At 47.4% G+C, this 22,020-nt stretch overlaps 8 protein-coding genes across 8 annotated transcripts; 5 read left to right on the top strand and 3 right to left on the bottom strand.

Annotated features, from left to right (window-relative positions):
* Window positions 1-126: 126 nt before the first annotated feature.
* TREMEDRAFT_66305 (uncharacterized protein) lies at window positions 127-1,210 on the top strand (the record flags this gene model as incomplete). Its single annotated transcript, XM_007008368.1, has 2 exons — window positions 127-256; window positions 300-1,210. The coding sequence occupies 2 exons, from the start codon at window positions 127-129 to the stop codon at window positions 1,208-1,210; spliced, it is 1,041 nt and encodes a 346-aa protein (XP_007008430.1).
* A 668-nt stretch (window positions 1,211-1,878) lies between these two features.
* Window positions 1,879-6,400, top strand: TREMEDRAFT_66304 (uncharacterized protein; the record flags this gene model as incomplete). Its single annotated transcript, XM_007008367.1, has 6 exons — window positions 1,879-2,049; window positions 2,146-2,601; window positions 3,166-4,845; window positions 5,525-5,839; window positions 6,134-6,193; window positions 6,335-6,400. 6 exons carry the CDS (start codon window positions 1,879-1,881, stop codon window positions 6,398-6,400), a joined length of 2,748 nt encoding a protein of 915 aa, XP_007008429.1.
* Window positions 6,401-6,741: 341 nt separating this feature from the next.
* On the bottom strand, window positions 6,742-10,389 carry TREMEDRAFT_74963 (uncharacterized protein; the record flags this gene model as incomplete). The annotated part of the gene is made up of 8 exons (XM_007008366.1): window positions 6,742-6,986; window positions 7,189-7,417; window positions 7,813-8,187; window positions 8,537-8,637; window positions 9,114-9,372; window positions 9,745-9,844; window positions 10,051-10,160; window positions 10,261-10,389. The coding sequence occupies 8 exons, from the start codon at window positions 10,387-10,389 to the stop codon at window positions 6,742-6,744; spliced, it is 1,548 nt and encodes a 515-aa protein (XP_007008428.1).
* A 2,529-nt stretch (window positions 10,390-12,918) lies between these two features.
* Window positions 12,919-13,834, top strand: TREMEDRAFT_57964 (uncharacterized protein). Its single transcript, XM_007008333.1, has 2 exons — window positions 12,919-12,957; window positions 13,152-13,834. The coding sequence occupies exon 2, from the start codon at window positions 13,427-13,429 to the stop codon at window positions 13,784-13,786; it is 360 nt and encodes a 119-aa protein (XP_007008395.1). The 5' UTR covers window positions 12,919-12,957; window positions 13,152-13,426; the 3' UTR covers window positions 13,787-13,834.
* A 677-nt stretch (window positions 13,835-14,511) lies between these two features.
* On the top strand, window positions 14,512-15,345 carry TREMEDRAFT_66301 (uncharacterized protein; the record flags this gene model as incomplete). The annotated part of the gene is made up of 2 exons (XM_007008365.1): window positions 14,512-14,856; window positions 15,037-15,345. The coding sequence occupies 2 exons, from the start codon at window positions 14,512-14,514 to the stop codon at window positions 15,343-15,345; spliced, it is 654 nt and encodes a 217-aa protein (XP_007008427.1).
* Window positions 15,346-17,516: 2,171 nt separating this feature from the next.
* Window positions 17,517-19,581, bottom strand: TREMEDRAFT_57963 (uncharacterized protein). Its single transcript, XM_007008332.1, has one exon. The coding sequence runs from the start codon at window positions 19,138-19,140 to the stop codon at window positions 18,949-18,951; it is 192 nt and encodes a 63-aa protein (XP_007008394.1). The 5' UTR covers window positions 19,141-19,581; the 3' UTR covers window positions 17,517-18,948.
* Window positions 19,582-20,133: 552 nt separating this feature from the next.
* TREMEDRAFT_57961 (uncharacterized protein) lies at window positions 20,134-20,634 on the top strand (the record flags this gene model as incomplete). Its single annotated transcript, XM_007008330.1, has 2 exons — window positions 20,134-20,191; window positions 20,411-20,634. The coding sequence occupies 2 exons, from the start codon at window positions 20,134-20,136 to the stop codon at window positions 20,632-20,634; spliced, it is 282 nt and encodes a 93-aa protein (XP_007008392.1).
* Window positions 20,611-21,444, bottom strand: TREMEDRAFT_57962 (uncharacterized protein). Its single transcript, XM_007008331.1, has 2 exons — window positions 20,834-21,444; window positions 20,611-20,734 (listed from the first exon to the last, which is right to left on the bottom strand). Exons 1-2 carry the CDS (start codon window positions 20,980-20,982, stop codon window positions 20,692-20,694), a joined length of 192 nt encoding a protein of 63 aa, XP_007008393.1. The 5' UTR covers window positions 20,983-21,444; the 3' UTR covers window positions 20,611-20,691.
* Between the last annotated feature and the right edge of the window lie 576 nt (window positions 21,445-22,020).

Below are 22,020 nucleotides of genomic sequence, written 5' to 3'. Positions count from 1 at the left end.
ACTACTGTCTACTGTCTGCAACGCTGTTGCCCACGCTCCTCCCACGCTGTACGCTACTCTACACGCTGCACACCCCATCCATCCCACGCCCACGCCCACGCTCCTCCCACGCCCACGCCACCCACGATGAAACACCTTGCGACCTTGCTATCACACGTGGAAACGTTCACACTCGATCCCTCGTACTTCCGCCCTCTCCCTCTTGACCAATCACAAGCTTATGATTCCATATCGGTCACTCCCAGACAAAGCAAACGTCAGTCATATGCACCCCTCATGTACAACAGCTTACGTCACAGTCTTCAACTTGACCACTCCTCGGACAGTCAGACCTACCTCGAGGAATGTAAAGTATCATGACGTCGTTATGGAGGATGACCATGTCGAGATCGACGACCATGAAACCTCAATCATACGTACTCTCAAACCTCTACCTAGATCACATCTCGTCACTGAAACCAACCATCCATTCGCTATCGCCAGTCGAATCCCCACGTACCCGTACCCGTTCGCAGCCCACGCAAACCACTCTGGTGACGTCGACGCTCGAGTCGTACCTCGTCTCACCCAAGATAATGACACCCGAGTGACTTGTTCCTTTTCCGACACTTACCAAACCACTGGTTCCTCTTCCGACACCGACCAGACTTGCCACCCTCACGTGTTTCCTTCACTCGGCGTCAGCGTCGAAACGATCCAAGAGAGAGTTGAGAACGCAGGGCGATCTGGTCATGGACCCCAGTCAAAGCATGATAAACATCCCTGGGTACAAGAAATCCATCATCATTATAAAGTTTTCAACCAAATCGACATGTCGTATAATGATAAATCCGTCAAGAATATCAATGTCGCGAATGATTCTTCCATCACCACTACCATCACTAATAACGTTCATCCTCTTCTTTCTCCTTCTCCTACGACACCCCCGCCGGCTTCGACTCGGGCTCGGGCTTCAAACCCACCCCCACCCCCTGCCCCACCGCCACCCTCGACCGAAGAACCCATGCAAACACCCAGACCGCCAGGCGGCACGGGTCTGTCGTGGCTGCAAGAGCTGAAAGATAAGAAACCGATAATCGAGAGCAAGATGAGAGATAGAGCCAAGGAAGCTCAAGACAATGAGGTCGTCGATGCTTTGAGAGAAGAGGAGACGCAGAGACGTTTGAGGGGCATGTTGGATAAGGACCGAGAGAAAAGAGGGAAGCGATGAGCGGGTGCGGGTGTGTAAGAAACAAGGATGTGTACGAGGTGTCAATGATGGGTGTGTGGAGATTAGTAATCATGTGTATAGGTGTAATGACGATGTGTACAGGGTAGTGATGACGATGTGTATAGGTAGTAATGATGTGTATAGGTTGGTAATGACGATGTGTATAGGTTGGTAATGACGACGTGTCGAGGTTAGTAATGACGACGTGTCGAGGTTAGTAATGACGACGTGTCGAGGTTAGTAATGACGACGTGTCGAGGTTAGTAATGACGACGTGTCGAGGTTAGTAATGACGACGTGTCGAGGTTAGTAATGACGACGTACATAGGGTAGTAATGACGACGTACATAGGGTAGTAATGACGGCGTGAATAGATCAGTAATGACAATGTGAATAGAGAATGACGAGGTGATGACGACGTGAGCATCCGTGCACTCACTCTCCCGCCACGTGATTTCCCAAGCGAGAATTCCGTTTTTTCAAAGCTTCTTATTTGCGAAGAGCAAATAACCGGGGTTTTCCGGGATTTATTTGTGGCAGCCTGACTGACGGGGAATTCCCAAAAGCCACGTGTGACACCAATGCTCACCCTCACCATGGTCGTCGTCTTCACCATCATCACCATATAATACACATGTCACGCCCAACTTGAAAACCCCATCATCATCATGTCATCCACCACCACCACCACCACCACCACCACCACACCGGTCGTTCATTCAGGAGCGACCAACTCTCTACAAGAATTGACTTTACAAGATTTGAGAGGATTAGATTTCTTCATTTTCGATTCTCTTTTGAGACCTTCTCAAGCCATCACGTTGATCAACCAATTACTTGTCAGTCGGTCTCTTTTCCTTACCTCCTCCCTCCTCCATGTCCATCTCTTCTTTCCTCTCTCACCAAGCCCGAAACTTGAAACTGACCCAAACCAGAATAGAGGCGCAAACGTCATCTCGTCAATCACCTCTTTGTCGGATTACCCACTCAACCGTCTTGATAAGTTCCATTTCATAATCCCATCATTATGTCACGTAGATCAATCCTTGAAGAAAAAAGGTCGTAAAGAAGCTGTTCAAATAGCCACGGGAAACGCTCAGAGTTGGAAAACACTCTCTACCTTTGGTATGACTTTCAACGTGGATAAACTCCGAAGTACCCAATGGGTACATTCAAACTTCGAATGGAAAAACGTTTTGGAATCTAAGAATGGGATACCGGATAGACAAGACGTTTTGACTACCAAAGCTTTGGAAAGGTTGGAAAGGATTGAGAAACAGAGGAAATTCGTCATTGATCATGCTAGAGTATATGATTGGGATAAGGATGGATCGAGTATCGGATCATGGCAGGAAGACCTAAAGAGGGTAGTGAACGATGGCAAGACTGAGGTTGGTTTTGGTTTTGATTTTCTTTCTCTTTTCCCCTTCTTCATTGGTTTCTTTTCTGCGAGCTCTTTGTCATCGTTTTGTTTTTCACAAATCCCGTTCTTTCTTTCCTTCTGAAACTCTGTTTTTCCATTTCCTACAAACTCTGATTTTCATTTCCTACAAACTCTGTTCTTGTTTCCTTCGGGAAACTCTTTTTGTTAACTCTTCGTCATAAAGTAGGACTGCCTCGTTTTCGCTTTTGTCCTCCTCTTGTCACGATATTCAAGTCTTACTCTAGCTACACGCCTATGAATCTACTCTACTTTCACTCTCAATTTCACTCACCCTTTCAATCTCACTCTCACTTTCACCTTGACCCTCACTTTCCCTTTCATCCCTTCTATTTCTTCTCCTCGTTCACCCTTCGCTCTTCATACTTCATACTCTATCCCTTTTTTCCGTTGAGAACAAAAACCACTCGGTACTTTCAATGGAGGCGAATGTCTACCCTACAGAACAAAAACAAAAACGTGAGAGACATGTCAACGAACGATATACTAACCACCTCGACAGGAAATCATTCAGATCCAACCTGGTTTCACAGCCTTCCTCCGATCCAGAGATGATCAACTCTATCAAACGATCCCACAATTGAAAATCAGAGGTCATTCATTCTCCGGTAAAGAATCTAACAACGAACGTAAATACCTTGTTCCCAAGATCGAATCGGGGTCGATTTCGAGTCGTAAGAAGAGGTCGGAACCGTTCGGATCCAAAGGTGTCAAACGTGGTATCAGTGTTGATTCCGAACAAGCAGAAGAAAGACGAGGACAAAAAGTCGACAAGGATGACGATTCGTCTATCAAAGAAAATAAAAGACGTAAGATGAATGACAGACATGATGATTATCTGGATGGTTTCAAGAGGAAATCGAACCTATCCAATGAGAAGGAGCATTCAATCGATTTCCAAGAAAACCAAAGTGATCATACTATGGAAGAAAGGCAAACGTCTCATCAAGATACCACTCGGACGAAAATCAAGACTCGGGAATACGAGAATATACATCCCGTTCAAGGAGAAAGTTGGGAATACGAAAGTATGCATTCTGTTGAGATGAGAATGAAAACAAGAGAGGGAGAAACTTCATCTTCATCTTTATCTTTGTCAGATATCAGACGTTTACCTATCATCCAGGATCAACATGACGATGAGGATTTGGTTTCGTCGAATCTCTTGACACTTTCTCGTACCGCTACGGATCAACTCGAACGGATTTTTGGGAAAGAGCAACGAGGACAAGGAGAAAACGATGGGGAAGAGGAAGAGGATCGAGGAGAAAACGATGGGGAAGAGCAACGAGGACGAGGAGAGAACGATGGGGAAGAGGAAGAGGTTCGAGGAGAGAACGATGGGGAAGAGGAAGAGGTTCGAGGAGAGAACGATGGGGAACAAGAAGAAGAACAAGAAGAATCTGGTAGTACCGATGAAACTGATCTCGAGAAACGGGAGAAAGAGAGAAATAACAAAGGTATCGGTCAAGTTGTCGATGATATTGATCAAGGACAAGAACAAGGCGAGGAGCAACGTATCGTTGTCCATCTTCTCGGTTCATCACATCAGGTCGAAGTTCAACACGCTTCCACATCACAATTCCCACATTTTCTCGTCCCTATACCTATCCCACCGTCGATCCAGTCCGAATCCTTTTCACCTATACCTGTCCCACCGTCGATCCCGTCCAAATCTTTTTCACCTTTACCTATCCCACCTTCGATCCAGTCCGAATCTTCTTCTACCGCCGAAAGGATGATGACCGATGGTAGCAAGACCAACCGGTTCACAACCTTTCCTGCTGTTCTCGATCGAACCTTGAGTTTGGATCCTTTGTCTGTCGTCGGTCTTCCTTCAACGACGATTGACGTACCCGGACCGACATCGTCCATCGCTACGTCAATCACATTGAACGGATCGGCCTCGAGGAGAGAAGACGCGAGCGGATCCACCTTGGGAGAACACACGAGCGGATCCACCTTGAGAGAACACACGAGCGGATCCACCTTGAGAGAACACACGAGCGGATCCACCTCGAGGAGAGGAGTCACGAGCCGAGTCCTCACCAAAGGAAAACAAAAAGACGAGAGGACATATCAGATCCATCGAGTCTCCACACATCTGTTGGAAAGGAAAGCATTGTATCTTTCAGATTTTCAAAGTTGGAAAACATGGTGGGAATCGAACCCTTTTGGTGATTTGTCAAACCAGGTGGGTTACGTTTCTCACTTTTATTTCTTCTTCCTTTTCTCCTTCTTTCTCTTTCCCTTGTTCCTTTCTTTTCTTCTTCCTCTTCTTCTTCTTTCTCTCCTTCTTTCTCTTCTTCTCCTGCCTCAGTGATGAAACATATCCCAAACTCCAATTTCATATCTCATCTTTGACATTACCTTCTTTCTTCTTCGCATTTGCATCTTGTCCGTCATCCACTTGGGACCCAAAATCTCCCTTGGTGTCGACTATTCTCAACGTCGTGTCATTTTATCCGCGATTCGCGTCGGCCCAACATGCTCATTGTTGAACTTACTCTCTTCGAAATGTGGCGTCCCTCGGTTGTATCTCTTACTCCAATACTCTAATCTCCCTCTACGATCCAGAGGAGGGAGAACCCCCTGTTTTTTGCTTACCTCTCCACATCCCTTCTCTAAACCACGACCCTCATATCCTTTCCACCTCAAAAAGTCCAGTACAACCAAGAAGAATAATTCAAACCTGTACCCGCTGGTATGACTCGAGGGATCTCTCCGAGATTCTCATGTTCGTGCGCGAGCCCAAGTCTCCGATTGTATTCTTTGATTTCACCATTCTCTTCTCTCGAAGCTTTTCTACTCACTTTCCTTCTCACGTTTCAAAGACGAAAGAACGAATCTCGATGAATCGTTGACCTCGATAGAATTGTCATGTCACCTTCATACCGGACGCTAAGAAGATTATGTCTTTCATCATCATTTCGATCCGATCACAAAATCACAGTGAGCTCGGAGGGTCATCGGTTGGATCCGGAAACGATGAACATGTTGTAAGATCAGGGAAAAACCAAGATGTTGTAAGATCAGGGAAAGACGAAGAAGATGTTGTAAGATCAGGAAAAGACGAAGATGTTGTCAGATCGGAGGAAGATGAAAGACAAGACGATGACGGTTCATCAAGTCGAAAGAAAGATGTTTATTGTGTATTGGATCAAGGTGATAGAGGTGTTGATAGAGAAGTGAGTGATTCTCAATCTCTACCTTTCGTCCTTGGCCCTTTCTCTCTTTCTCCCCCTCGTCACTCTTTCATTCAAACCTTTTCTGACACCACCCTCGGTCCGATTTCCCGAATACCTCTTCCCTTGCTCTATTTTTATTTTTTCATTATTCCTCGACACCCCGTCACTCACTGGATTCTTTAAATCCACCTCGTCCAATCTCGAAAATACCTCTTTCTCCCATCTCTTTCTCTCCCGACCACCGTCACTCGGCTCTTTTTTCTTCTCTTCACCATGACCGAATCTGAACGACAGCGGTTCAAACGAATATCACAATACTTCTCCATCATGTTCTCCATTGATCTAAAAGTCATTGTGAGTTACTTCCTCCCGTGTCCACCGCCCACACTAATCGATCCCTTTTTTTTTTTTTTTTTTTTTTTCACAATCATCCATTTTCATCCGACCTCTCATCCATTCCTTCCTCATTTGATGAATCGTATGATGACACCTTAGGAGGATCCAGATGAAGCTTCTCGGATCAGACGACAAGTAGAAAACGGTGGACCTATCTTGGAATGAAGGAAGTAGCAACGAAAATTCAAGGAGGGTCACATGTCTTTGAAAAAATAAACTTGAGTCTTGGGGAAATGTGTTCATTTCCTCGTGATCCAAACGACTCGATCGCTTTTTTTTTCTTGTCATCAATCGTTTGTCGTCATGATAAGATGTTTCCAACACCCAAACCCCAAACAATCTGCATGAAAAGCAGCACATCATTCATCATCCCTCCTCACAATCTGAAAGATCAACATGGACCGGATATCGACCTCGCCGGTTTCTCAGATGAATTGGAATTGATTGGTCTGATCAATCTTAGGGACATGACAGTATCACTCCATTTCATTCCCCTCGGTGTCACATCACTCATGTACAACTCGTCGCTCTTTGTACTTTTGTACTTTTGTATTTCCCCAAGCTACCAACATCAATGTCGAACAAAAGTTGTCAAATCCGTACAGTGGGTTTTCAGTAAAGGACGGAACGCGATCAGATTTCTGTGCGTCCGCTACGACTTGTATCTTTTGCAAATCATAAATCATAACACATGCATCGATTAATAAAGATGAAAGCCAAAACTCAATACTCTCTAGAGGGCTAGGTTGAGCTACAATCAGGTCAAACACACGAGTCCATTACGGAAGAAAAGAGAGATTCACTCATTAGAACCTTTAGCTCCTCTTCACTTTGCTTCAACATGGTTTTTCCCTGTCGTTTGACCCATCGACGCAAACTCGAAAGAACCGGCTATCTGAATTTCCTCGTCAAAATCTTCAACACCATACCAGCTTCTTGGATGTTCATCTTACCTTGTTCTCTAGCCTGAGGGAAAGATCTGTACGTGTTGTCGTTCGGGATGGGGGACAACGTCATCCTGATGAGTATGGCCATCATGTCGATCAGAGGGATCTGGTGTGTTTCCGTTTGGTGGTTTGTCAAGAAAGCATGTGGGGGGTTCGTCTCCGTCTCGGTCTCGGAACCGGAACCGGTCTGGGGTGGTTCATGTTTTGGTGGTCTCGTTTTCGGAATTTTGAATTGCTTTTTGGAGAGTCAGTCGGGTTTTACATTATTTGGGGGGGGGGGGGGGGGGGGAAACGTTGAGGCAGGGGAAAAAGAGGACACGAGGAGAAGGATGAAGAGGAAGAGAGAAGAAGATGAAGAGGAAAGAAGACGGAAGAAGAGAAAGATGAAAGAAAACGGAAGAAGAACAAGACGATGATGGAGGAGGAGAAGAGAAAGAAGCCCATGGTTGATTTGAAACACGACGAAAGAGGGCAGAGGACGATGGGTGGTGAAAAGGATCAAGACGATGGCTGAAGATGATGATGATGATGATGAACAAGACAAAGGATAATTTAGAGGCCGACGCCGAAAGATGGAAAAGCCGACGAAAGGAGAACCAAGAAGAACAAGCCTAACGAAGAAAAACATACCTTGAGAATCTGTTCCCTCAACATCATCATCTCCTCTCCATCTCCCCGTTTCACAAGGTTGGTCCCATTGACAACAAAATGACATTTCCATTCTTCATCACCGTTGAATAATAAGATAATCGAACTTTGTTTCGATTCATCTTTCCGTTTCGTCTCATGACCCACCGCTTCATCTTTCCTCTTTGTATCATCATTCACCTCCACCTCGAGCTTGTCTCTGGACGATATGGAATGAACGAAAATTGAGATTTTATCATTTAACAGATCCGTTTCTTGTCCTTCGATCTGAAAAGACGTCAAAACTGTGATAACAATTTCACCTTCTGCTTTTCGTTTATGATCACACGACGCTTTGTCTTGATATCCATCCTTCCCCTTTCGTTTTTTTAGCGACGCAACGCTTTGATTTGAAAGGGACAGGTACACTGGTCTGACAGGAACAGGTATACTTTGGTCAGATAGGGATGAATAGGGAAAGAACGAGGAGGAGAAGAGTATCGTGAGGGTCGTTTCTAATGTTGAAAAACGAGGTATGAGTTTATGGATTATTCAGAAATCTGGAAATCTTGATTGCTTTCAAACGAATAGAAAGAAATAAAGAGAAACCTCGTAGACCTTTAAAAAGGAAAAGATGAATGCTACCAAAAAGGAAAAAAAAAAGAAAAAAAAAAAAGAGTCATGGGGACACGAAGACGCGAGAGTCAGGCAAAGTCATATCACTCACCGTTAAACGTCTCAACGTTTTATATCTGTTTCCTGATTCTTTATCTTTTCCGAGCTGATCAACCGTGACCGTAGCCGTAGCGATATTTGATATTCTGTCACCTCGATTCAGAGTATCTCCAGCCGACGTCAACGTGATGAGACAACTGACGAACCTATCAAACAAACCTAGATCGACATCAATCGGGTCGTACGATCGACAAGACATCAAGTCTTCTGAAAGAGGAATCGAGTCCAAGGTCGATAGTGATAGTGATAGATCGACCAAAGGTTTGAGGCAAGATATATCGATAAGGTCATAAGGGATGATTTGACTAGTCATCCATGACGTTAAATGTTCAGAGGGGATTATCGGTATGCCAGTAAATGGTTGGTTGGTTTGTTCTGTCAAAGTGAACGGTAGGTTGGTTCGGTTTCCTTCGGTTTGGGTCAGCGTTTAGCGCAAGAACGGAATGGAGAAAGTAGAGAGAAAAAAGGAAGAGAATAAAGAGGAAAGAGAAAAGAATTACGGTGATATTGACACTCAAGGGTCCTTCCTCCATCGCTACGAGGGTTTTGAAGAAAAAAGTTTAACTCACTTTTGACACTTGGTACCTCTCCTCCATCATCATCATCCTCATCACCACCCACATCTCCATCTAATCGACGGTCGGAAACATCATCATCATCATCGTCATCATCATCACCCACACCTCCATCCAACTGGCGCTTCGGTACATGACCACGATCCTTACCACCGAAAAGACGCTTGGACGACGTTGGACATTTGCCTGTACGTTTACGTTTTTTATCACGGAATTTCAAAGGCAGACATTGGTCTAACCGTTGACGGTTTTTCTGATAAAAGTTGATGGATCGTGTGATTTCTTGAAAAGTTCCTTCGAGCTGCAAGAGAGGGAAAGAAAGGAGGCAAGGTCAACTTGGCGCTTTCGAACTGAAAGAAGAAGCAAGAAGGAGAAGGGGAAGGAGAAGGAGAAGCAAGAAGGAGAAGGGAGAAACAGGTCAGGTCAACTCGATCCGAGAGAAGAAACAAAAACAGAGATTCTTTCTCGTGACGAGTGTGATTTCAAAGTTCAAGTAACGAGTGAAAGCGGACGACTGATGAAGCGAGAGTGCGCAACGAATATAGAGTAACAGAGTGTATCAACAGCGTGAACACCACCCCTTAAGAAACTGTGCAGAAAATGAAGATGAGAAAACCAAACTCACCAAAGCCTTCAAACGATCATCACACAAAGAATGAAATTCGAAAAACGTTTCCACCTTGATCTCACCTTGATCGACCTGTCTCAACCATTTTTCCAGTAGACTAAACCTCCAGCGATCTTCCACCTTTACGAGTTGACTTTGGTTCCTTTCCAAGGGTTGACTCGAGGTCATGTTCCTATCCACGGACGGCGTTTTGCTTTCACTCTGGTTATCGCCAGTACCCACCCGTTCATCCACCAAAAGATCATGACGTAGAGGTAACAGTTCAGAGTTCTTGATACATTCCATTATCCAACCTACACTGACGATGGTGTTTGTGCAGGTCGACTTGTTGATACATCGGCAAGGATACGAATGAGAATGTATCGGAATCGGACTTTGACGAGGAAAAGGTAGACAAGGTACCACTTGGATGACTGTGTTCGGTAGTATATCATCTGATGGTCGATGGATGGAACCACCGTGAAGCTGAGCAGCTTAGCTTTAAGAACGGCAAGGGGGGAGGGAGGGACTGACGGTGATCAAATACCGCAACGTTTCCGACCGGCAAGTATTGTTGTCAAAGGAAAGAGAGAATGATAGATCTGAGAATAGTGGTAATACGGGTGGACATGTACTACCGGCTGTTGCTGTTGATGGGGTCATGACAAGGTATATATGTGGGTACAAGGTATATGCTGTATACATATATGTGTGCTGTATACGAGGTAGGTATATAGTATATGTAGGGTGGTGTGGGGTCTCTGCGAGCCTAAATGGAATCAACGCATGCCTATCAGGTAGGTAGTTTCCTTCCCTTCCCCCCCCCCTTCACCCTTCCCTTGCCTCCCCTATCTAACTACTCACTCGTCATGGGTAACCTGCCTTCGTCATATCACCCCAAAGCCCCAGACAACACGTACGGATCCACTTTCGTCAGGCATGTCACCCCTGACATTGTGCGCTATCATCTCCGTCAGATCACACAGTCTTCGAGGGAGTTACCTTCAAAGGAACATGATCAACGAGGTCAATGGACGAGTTTGTTCATCGTCATGTCCCCCGTCGACGATGGTGAGTGACCCTGACCCGTCTCCCTCCACACCTCACATCGTCAGGCTGACCCCCGAAGGAGACGACGACGTCGACTCGAATGGTCCGTTCTATCACTTCAAGTTTCGGCCCAATCAACCTTTGGACGATATCTCTGTCCAAGGATTGGGTCTGAAAGATTCAACGACTTTGAAAACGTACAATCACCTCCATTCTCTTTGGAAGACATCAAGATTGACAGTCGACCATCAATCTTCTGTTTCGTCCGGTCAGTCCTTTTTCTCCCCTTTTGTTTTCTTTTCTTTCAATAGTTCAGTGCCTCTCACATAATCTCGTATCGCTTTCACCACCTCTCACCTACCACTCTCCCATCGAAATTAACCGTCTCTCGATGCCCAGATCCCGTACTTGACTCTACCATTCTCTACTGCTGTTCCGGGATCCCAGATCGATCCATATCTTCTCGTCGACCTCATTCACTGACTCTTTCAGAACCATCGGCCACGTCAAGTAAACGTTCCCGGGCTCGATTCGAATCCGAACTATCCCGTGCAGGTATAAAAGAACCTGATTGGTCTTGGAAGTTATACGGTCCTCCTTGCTCCGCACCTCTTCCTCGTTCTCCTCCTCGTTCTCCCCCTCGTTCTCCGCCGCCGCCTCCCTCAGATCAACCCTCGCCCGTCTCCCACCATACCAAAAGTTTCCAACCCCCCTACAAATCATGGCGTCTAGTCAAAGACCGACTTGTAACTCTGTCCAAAGCATTCAACCGACCACCACTGGACCTTGCCTTACCTTCGCCTTTGCCTTCACCATCAACTTTCCCTCTTGATGCTCCTACTGCCACACCGATAAGCATGCTAAACCCCATTGAACAACGTTCATGTGTCGTCGTCGCCGTAGGTGAAGTGAAATCTTTCCCGATATACATCAACGATGCTATAGCTCTTTGCTCATCCTTGATCAATGTCGGAAACGACGACGACGACACGACCAGACCTACTTGCCCAGTTGATCGTCTTCCTGTGACCGAGCAAGATCAAACCACCGCTCGCGTTTCTAGCGCTTCCATCCCCACCCTGGACATGCTCAACCGCCAACCATCCTCCATCTTGAATTCCCTCCGAAGACGGTTGGGTCAAGGCTGGGGTCAGACCTTGATGTATCTCACTCAATGTGGAGAGGTATGTGGTACTTGGTTGGGTTGTTTCGCCCTTCATACCAGATTTTCGAGATGTTTGATACTGGACGTATCCAAACGATTGATAGCTATCGAAGTCTCGGACAAACATTCTTTTTCTTCTCATAATCAATCAGGCAAACATTTACGAACAATGCCCTTGTCCGATTTCTTCAATCATCAAGAGATTATACATACCCTCGCTTGGGACATTAATGACAACGTTCATATGGATTCGAAAGAAACGAAATCAAAATCGAAATTGAAATCCGAGTCGATGATGAAATCCAAATCCTCAAAGAGTATCAACTCGTGTGACAGAAGTGGAAGAGATACACTAAGATCGTTCCATCAAGCTATTTATTCCATTGGAGGTCCTATACGATCAGATTTACCTTTGAAGCGTTTGATCCATCCTACGGAATATCACGTCGTTCCTCCCATTTGGCTCGACATGATTGGTCAACGGACAAGATCCGACGAATCTTCGATTGATTCTCCTGCTCGTACACGTCCCGACCTTCACTCGATGGCGTTGGACGGTGAGACGGACAAGGAGATGATGCGAGCGGCCGTCGCGGCTAGAGATACTCTCGAGAGACAATGGGAAGAAATGTTTAGACACGGTTCTGATCAGACTGCCGAGTATATCTTCACGGTAGAACAGGGGATCGAACCTGATGATGATGAGGGCGAGGAGATAGAATGGTTGGTCGATCAACGTGTGAATGTTTCCCTTGGGAAGAGGAAGAAGCCTCGTCGAGAGATTGAGGATTTGACTGGGTCGGGATCGTCAAACCGGCATGGTGGACCACCTTCGGGCGGAAGTGGAGGAACGGGTGGGTCTGTGGCCGGTGGTGGTGAGAGGGTGGCCGGAGGAAGAGCAAGCGGGGCTGAAGAGAAACGAGACAACGAGGTTCAACGTGGAGCAAACAAAGGTGACGGCGGTGGGGCTGTAGAGAGAACAGGTGGGAACGACGGGACTGGGCAAGACGGATCAGGCGAGTTTTACTCTTTTCCTTTGTCATTTTCATTCATCTCCCTCCTCCTTTTTTTGGGGAGGTCGTACTCTTCTTTCCTGAATTTCCCATTCCCCCCAGACTTGGTGACGTCTGAACATGGTGTTTGAAATTTCAGTCGGTTGAGCAACTAAATCGCGAGGGAGATGACAAGTATTTCAATTGACTCATCATAGGTCTTTCAAGCCGTCATCATCTTCTTCATCATCATCTTGGTTCAAACCCAAACGCAAATGAAGACAAACCAGGATATCCTTTCCATTTCAAACCTACTGAGCCCGTTCCTATTGAGAACCAAAACCGACATGAAACTCGGATCCGTGTCACATCTCAATCTACGGGAACGACGAGTGACTCTTACACTCTACTCACTCCTGAATCCTGGACATTGGACGAGACTGCGAGACACGGTAGAATCAGACAGGAAGAGTTGATGGGTGAGATCGGCTACATGGATCAAGACGATGATTCGTACAAGGAGGATGACGAGAACGAGATCCATCCAAAGAGCAGCGAATCGGTCGGTGATGATGATTTGGCATTGAATTTGAATCTGTCATCCGAGGGAAACATCAGTCCGATGGGAAAGCGAGGGAAACAGACAGAATCAATCTCAAATCAAAGCCGAGATGATGATGAGGATGAGGATGGTTCGGACGATTATGAAGATGATTTCACTCCGTTAGATTTAGCGTCAGCCTCTATGAACGCTTTGGGTTGGTCTGTGACTTTATTGAACAAGGACGAAATGTCAGATCTGATAGAAAGCGGTGTTGGTGTTGAGGCTTGTCCGTCGGATCGGGGAATGTGATAGATAACATTTCAATGTTTCAATGCATATGTATAAAATCGGTTTTTCCGAGAACAACCACTGAGTACAGTACGCGAGCCTCGAACGCAAGGGATGTTCATTTTACAGATACCCGTTCACAAAACGTTGCATATCTCTGCATGTATCCATCTATTCTCTCGTCCTCAAATCTCAAATCTCACACACTCCTAGACGGACCTGGACTCGTTAGACTTTGAAGCCTGTGTATCCAGCCAATTGAGCTGTCTAACTGTCTAACTGTCTAACTGTTCTGACGCTTTCCGGAGCGCTTCATCCTTCTCATGCAGTGCCTTCTCCGCCACTAATCAAGTACACTTCTTGTCTTTCTTCATCTGTTTGAGAAATAAGACGAAATGCCCTAAAGTTGCTTTTGGGTGTACGTATATTAACTGCTGTAAGCCCATGAGAGAAACCATTACACCTGATTGTTACAGTAGATGTTCTTAGGTGCCCCACGTATATCCGAGGAACTCTCAGAGGGTATAAAGGAAAGGACAAAAAAAAAGAATCAAATGACTGTCAAGCTTGGATATCTTAACCTGAGACTTGCCCGGCCACCGTACTACGGATACGAATGAGTGAGTACCTTATGCGACAGACAGCGACAGAACCGATCAAACATGTAGGAAAGGATCTGACGAGGCTTTCGTTCCGGAGCGCCAGAGCACGAAACATGAACTTTGAACATTAAGATCGGTTGTAGGATGTGTGACAAGGAGAAATGTAGTTTGGTAACGGCCGTTCATCGACAGGGTTTGAAAGCCGTCAATGGTAGAAAAGGTAGGCTGGGTGTGCAGTCTTCATCACCAGCCGGGTCTTTCACCGTTCCTCATCATGGATTGGACATGCTCGCTTCCACAGCCTTGGCCTTGGGTGTGGGTGTGGGTGTGGGTGTGGGTGTGGGTGTGGGTGTGGGTGTGGGTTTGGATATGGACACGGGTGTGGGTGTGGGTTTGGATATGGACACGGGTGTGGGTATGGATATGAAACATCACCATGGTCGACGTTTGTCCGTCGGTAAAAGACGATGGGATGGAGAGTCAGAACAAGTAAAAATCGTAAATGATGTCGAGGAGATATAAAGGAAAGGGATAAGAACACAATCAATCGATTTACCATCATCACTCTCTACTTCATCTATTCATCCAGAGGGTTCAATGTCCCCGATACCCATTGAACGTGTCCCTGTCATCCGACAGGATCAGGACAGTTCCGTTTGACAGGATCAGGACAGTTCCGTTGGACAAGATCAGAACCCAGTTCATCCCGTCACCGTCAGACCCACCTCTCATGATCATGTTCCATCCGATCCGACATTCATCCCCATCCCTCGTCCAATCACTGACGAATCTTTATCCAAAGCTTTATCCCTCACGGCACTCCAACTCCTCTCTCTCGACTTGAACCCTTTGATCTCCGACACCGAGACCAAGACCGACCACGTCCCATCCGTTCTTGTCAAACGATCCGACCATGTCTTGGAACCCAAGATGACTGCCGTCAAGCCAACCACGCGCTCGGACGTTGATTCGGGATGAGATTCCGACCTGCTCATCCTCCGACGTATCCTCCACCTCGGCGTGCAGGTCAGTATGGGTCGGCCGGCCCTAGAGGGGATCCAGGCCCTGCGTCGGATTTGCGAGGCCGACGAGCCGTCCGAGGGTCTTGGTCGGCTCGGTGATGTGTGATCTGGGGGTGGGTGGAATGGGATCAGTGACTTGATGGAGTGGGTTGTGCGAGGAAAAGACGAGAGATGGAATCGACGATATTCTCATTCCGACAATTCGTTTCAATCTGCTCTCCTCTCTCCTCTCTCCTCTCTCCTCTCTCCATCTCCATCTCCACTCTCCATCTCCATCTCCATCTCCATCCCCATCCCCATCCCTTTGACAAGTACCTTCCGAGTCAAGTGGAAAACGAACCCCGAAAAAAACATGAAAAAACCCGATGAAAAGAACCTCTCTCTCTTTCCGTCCCCCCTCATGGTGATATCGTATCTCATATCGACTACTTTCTCAAATCTCTAATTTCAAGTCTCAAAATTCACATCTCAACAATCATATCTCATATCGACTACTATCTCTACCGACCATCATCTTTCATCCAGACATCCAGACCTACAGACCTATACCAGACCGTCGTATCGTATCCTGATCGGAAAAAACCATACAAGACAAAATGTTCAGATCTGAAGGTATCAAGTACGTTTGTATGTCTGCATAACTTGATGCATCGTTTGGATTCATCTCACACCCTTTTCTTTTTTTCTTTTTTTTTTTCTCAACTCAAATTCCTTATGTCAACGTCCAAATGTTAATGTTGATCTCAACTCCAATCTAATCTCAATCTCAATCTCAACTCCAATCTATTCCTAACCTCGACGGTTTTTCCCCCAGACGAAGCATTGTGTGTTTCCCTTTGCCCCTATGCAACCTGATCTGACAAACCTCTTGAATTTACCATCAACCACTAATGTCCAACCTGTTAAATTGACATGCCCGTCTCTCTAGCTGACTTGGTGGGATCGATCGATGGGACTGTCCTCCTCTCTTCTCCTCCCCTTGACGCACACTTTTCACTTGTAGACATTCTCTCACTCTCCTCCCTCTGACCACCATCAACGTCTAGCTTCCACATCGCACCACATGCTTTTGTCTCCACGTGAGTGTATCTCGTTGTTAATCTTCTATCATAGCAGAGTGGAGTAGATTTACCATACATTCCCCCCGGATCACCTTCAAACTTCACCCGACCCCAGTTAGACGGGATTGGGGGAGCGGGGGGGGGGACAAAAAGAAAAAAAAAACAGGGGGGGATCGTAAAGATTTATCTAATTTTCTAGATCTGCTAGCGGGAACCGACTTGGGATTTGGGACTTGGGACTTGGTCACATGATGGGATCATGTACCCGGATGGTCAGTTGGGGTTTTAAGAGGGGATGATGTGGATGTGGACGAGTGGATAGGTTGTGATGTCGTGTGTTGATACCGAGTGTACAGGATTGAAGGGGTTGACATGTTGTGTGTTGATACCGAGTGTTCACAATCGGATAGGTTGACATGCCGTGTGTTGATACCGATTGTATAGGATTGAAGTGGTTGTCATGTCGTGTGTTGATAAAGAGTGTTCATGATGGGATAGGTCTTCATGTCGTGTGTTGATACCGATTGTTCACGATTGGATAGGTTCACATGTCGTGTCTTGATACTGAGTGTATAGGCTTGTTTAGGTTGTCATGTCATGTGTTGATACCGAGTGTACAGGATCGAAGTGGTTGTCATGTCGTGTCTTGATATCAAGGACAACAGAGTACAGAGTACAGAGTATAGAGAGAGAGAGAGAGATCACTTGAACCATCTTCACAACCCATGAGATAAACACACACCCCATAACCCACATCTCATGAGGTAAACACGAAACCCACATCCCATGAGATAAACACGCACCCCATAACCCGCAACCCATGAGAGAAACAGGCACCCCACAACCAACAACCCATGAGATACACATCAAACGACACAAGATACACCTCCCCCTCAAACCCCACGACCAGTCCGAACCCCTACATTATCATTCGAAAACTTGAGAGATACCGACGAGATGATTGGAAATGATTGACAAGAGAGACCAATGTGAACATGGTCGAGTTGTGAGAATGTAAAAGTGACCATATATGTGTTGAACTTGACTTGAGAGCTAATTAGTCACTCGTAGATATCACATGCATGATACGACTGATAAAGAGAGATACGGGACATGAAAAACCACCGAACTGATACCGACCATCACATGCACAACTGATTGCTCCAAGACAGGAACCATAGGGGGGGGGGGGAATAAGGCTAGGCGACTCAGGTCATGAAGACCAACGTGATTTGAAAACAGAAAAAACAAGCAGGAAACCATCGTTGGATGGATGATTCGACTCGGTCGGTTGGTTGGTCGACAGGGGTTGGTCAACGAAGATGACTATTGTTCGTGATTCCTTATGTTCACCTGACGGACCGACGAATCAGAACTCACCGACGACCCGACACCGGACAAGTCTCAAACCTACGGCCAACCAGTGACAGAGTCAACGATCTCATGAACCATCCGACCTCTACTCCCACGGTTCCATTCGAGCGATACCTGGGCGTGTCGACTTTCAAGCCAGAACCTGTCCCTTGCCGCCTCCCCAGCAGACCACACAAGGGAAATAAACCGGTTGTTTATTGTTATTATTATTTTTTTGGGGGGAGGGTTTCGCTCCTGTCTTGTGAGGGGTGCGCGAGACTGGAAATTAACTTTCGACGTATGACTCATCTTGGTAACAAAAGCCGACTACGTGATCGAGGTAAGTTGACGGGATAAACCCCCCCTCCTCCCTCAAAAAAAAAACACACACTCTTCATACCGCATCGAACGGAAACCGACAAGAGGAGACCGGCGTCAGAGACGGAGAGGGGTAAGGGAGGAGATGGAGGGAGACGAGGGTCAAGATGATAGGGTGGAGAGAGGAAGAAAGGGAGAAATAGGAAAGTCGAGACTACATGGTGCACGAGAGAGAAAGATAGAGGGTTGAGACCATGTGGAGACGAGGAGAAAGAGTAGATAGGGATAGGTGACCATCTTGAAAAGGAGAAACAAGACAGACAGGGTTGACATTCGTTCATGGGTACAACGAGGGTGAGTCGACAGACGTCATCTTGACCATCAATGTTGAATCCGATACAAAAGTTAAAAAGACGAAGAAACGCTCGTGTTGATACCTTCATCAAGCAACTTGTTCTTGATCCTCATCATGTCCAATAACCCATCAAAAACCCCATTCTCGATATCGTCCACAGAGAACCCGGACCGTTTACTTTTTTCAAACATCTTGCTTTTCGCTTTCCTCTTCTATTCGCTCAGGTACCAACGAGATCACATACCCTCTCTCATCTGGGTCGACGTTGGCTTCGGGGACGGGAACGGAAACGGAAGAGAGCACGAATTGACCCCGGACAGGACGGTGGGAACGGTGGGCATGGATGATGGTGGGAAAGCCTGATGTGGTGAGGGACGGATGAAAGTCTGATTTTGTGAGATGGATTTGGATTGGGGTTGGGGTGCATGTTTTTGTCAACGTTGGAATTTGTGTTATTTGTATTTCTCCTTTGTCATCTCATCCGCCTCGTGCTTCCCCTTTGCCGTCTCCTTCTCCACCTTCTTCTCCTCTGCCTCGTACTTCCCCTTGGCCATCCCCCTCCCCACCATCTCTTTCCCCTCCTACTCGCCCGTCCTCCGTGGATGATCCAGACAAAGTCGGAATCGAAACTGAACCCGGAACCGGAACTGGAACCTTCGAGCATCTCATCCTATCCACAGGCGCGAAAGCGTGTCTCAAGGATGAAACCTCGGTCCCAAGGGACCCGATCGTATCTCTCGATGTTTTTCCAATCGCCGTCCCCGTCTCCGCGTTTTCTTTCGCTACGGTTCTGAAACCTGAGGTGTTTCTCGAGAGGTCGGTCTCACCTATCGGATTTGAACTTTTTCCTCCTCGTCCAGCGCCATCTCCCTCTCCATGCGGTCTCACACGAGACAGAGCCGACAGGTCCTTTGACGACACGGGTATCAACGGACTTGCCGTTGATGTGGGTATGGGTATACGAGATGTAGTCGTTGGTGTAGGGATGGGAATGGGTGATCCAGTCTTCGATCTGGTCTTGGGTTTAGTCTTCGGTTCAGGTGTAGTTTCAAGTATGTGTGATACGCTGAATGACTCGGTGGTCGTTCGTGTCGGTGTGAGATGACGAGTGGGAGTGGGTGTGATAGCGGTAACATCCAACAATTTTCTACGTTGACGTGGTCTTTCTTCCCCATCCTCATCGACTTGATCCCTGCTCCTACCCCTACCCCTACCAATACCAATACCCTCACCCCCCGCCCGAGTCGATGACGATGACGATGCCGACGTCAACGACAACGACAACAACCTATTCACGAGTATCGGGTCGAACCTCCCAAACGACACATCGTCTTCTCCTCCCCCCGTCGCGACGAGACCGATCGATGACCTAGCGACCGAGCGAGAGTCGTACCAGTAAACCACCACATAGGCTCTTCGGGGAGCTTCTGCCCACCGGGCCTTGCGTGGTGGGGTGGTCGTGGTCGACGAGAGTGGAGTTGGGATGGATGTAGACGGTGCGGACATGATGGTCGTCGTGGTGGGAGCTACCTTTTCGATCCCGGGGCGAGAACGAGGATAACGAGGTAAGGTGTAATGACAGTCGCGATTTGACAAGAGACATCGTAGACGAGAACCTGGTTGTACGCCTTGATGGATCAATAGTGATGGCCTGCCGATGGAGACGAAGGCGCAGAATTGCTTTTTGTGGGTACATGGAGCGCATGCGAGCCTAGGTCTGATCCGTCAGCGGTTTCACCGTGTGTGGGGTATCAGGGGAAGGAGTCGAACGCGAGTAAAAGATTGAACGACTGACGGGATGGAGGGAACGGACGAGTGAGGTAGGATGTTGGATCGAGATAACGTCAGGGGGTGACGGGCAAGATGATGGGAGGGAGGAGAGGGAGAGAGAGAGAGAGAGATGAACGAGCCAAGCTGATACTCACCGGTACAAGACAGGGGGCACCAGGCCGACGGGAGGGTGGAAGCCTCCGCTACAATCCACACCCTTGGAGGCGACCTGTTTGAGGAGGTAGATGGCAGGACATGCGCCAGGATTGTGACCGGGGAGAGGCAGGTGGACGACGGGCTGGAAGAAAGGGAGATGGTGGACGCGGTCGGGATGGAGGAGAGGGTGGACGTGGAGGAGGGGATACGAGGGGGGGGAGAGGACAGGTAGACGAGTAGGTCGTGGACGAGTAGGCCGTGGGGTCATGACAACAATCCACGACATAGCCTACTTTTGATACGACATTCGTTGAAGGGGGTATCGACTTGGACTTGATGTCAGATAGCTAGCAAGGGGAAAAGGGAAGGTGATAGACCAGCTCGAGTGTGTGTATGAATCTACTAACTGACAGCTCTTCGAGTTCACTCACTCTGAACGACGATCCTCATCCTCATCCTCATCTGGACTTGTACTCGCACTCGCCGGTCGACACGGGACAGAGCTCGTCATCCTCATCTCCATTCCCATCTCGACATCACCCTCCGTGTCTGCCAATCTCGTCAAGAGGAATTCGTCCATTTCGCCTCCTCCTCTCCTTGTCTTTCTCGTGTCCCTCGTCGTCCTCCTTCTCCTCCAGATGCAGGGTCATCGAGAACCAACTCGTTCCATAAACCCCAAACGATCCCCATCGACTTGTGACCCTTATTGGCTGACCACACTCGTCCTACGGTCTGTTGGCCTTTCCGAGCGACTGGGACGCGGGACGGGTGGGGGGTAACAAGTGATGGAGGGAATCATGTCAGCCGGGGAGGGAAGGGCCAGGGGGTCATGGACAGTGGCCGGGATAGGGTCGGGCCGAGGGCGAGGAAAGCCAACGACGGCGAGACGGCCAAGTCGGGTGGGTGGTGGAGGATTGACGATGAGAAAAGAAAGTTGGTTGGGTGGATGGTAGGGAACGGGGAACAACCAGCGATATCTTTCCTATCGTTCACGGCTTCAAGTACGTACGCCGTTGGGAGCCTTCTGTCTGTTTACGAACATCATAACCCGTTAAGCAAGCATCAAGCGAGAAGAAAAGGACCCACATACCTCCTCGGCCAACTTGAGAAGATGAAAATCGTCCAGGTCCAGGTCTGATAGTGTTACCCCAAACTACTAAGTTGGTTGAAGGAGAGAGAAAGTTGGTTTTTGTGGAGAAAAGGAAGGATATCTCCATGGGCTGGTGTTGGTATCGATGAGATCATGGTTCTTGGTCTTTGGTGTTGGGTGATGATAGAATGCAGAAAGAGAGAGAAAGCGGTAGCATAAGTTTCGGCGGAACCAAATTGACCTATCGCCGATAGATACGACGTTATCTCCGATACCTTCGACAGTGGGGGGTCAATTTCCGCTTAGTAGGGGTTGCCGGCGATCGCCGGCCGCCGCAACATACCACCACCTTACCTTAGTACTTGAAAAGCTTTTTATCAAACTTGCTCAGGTTGATTCACTTGCAACTTTGCATCTCCACACCCTCGTCACTGATCATTGTCACAGACATGAATTCTCGCCTGTTAACCACATCATCACAGCGTGTGATTCAAAACTCGGTGATTTGTGCCAATATTGCTCAACACC

This window comes from Tremella mesenterica, assembly GCF_000271645.1.
Source record: "Tremella mesenterica DSM 1558 unplaced genomic scaffold TREMEscaffold_20, whole genome shotgun sequence".
Taxonomy (NCBI): domain Eukaryota; kingdom Fungi; phylum Basidiomycota; class Tremellomycetes; order Tremellales; family Tremellaceae; genus Tremella; species Tremella mesenterica.
The sequence above is the reverse complement of the archived record's forward strand: the minus strand, read 5'-3'. Positions and strand labels throughout refer to the sequence as shown.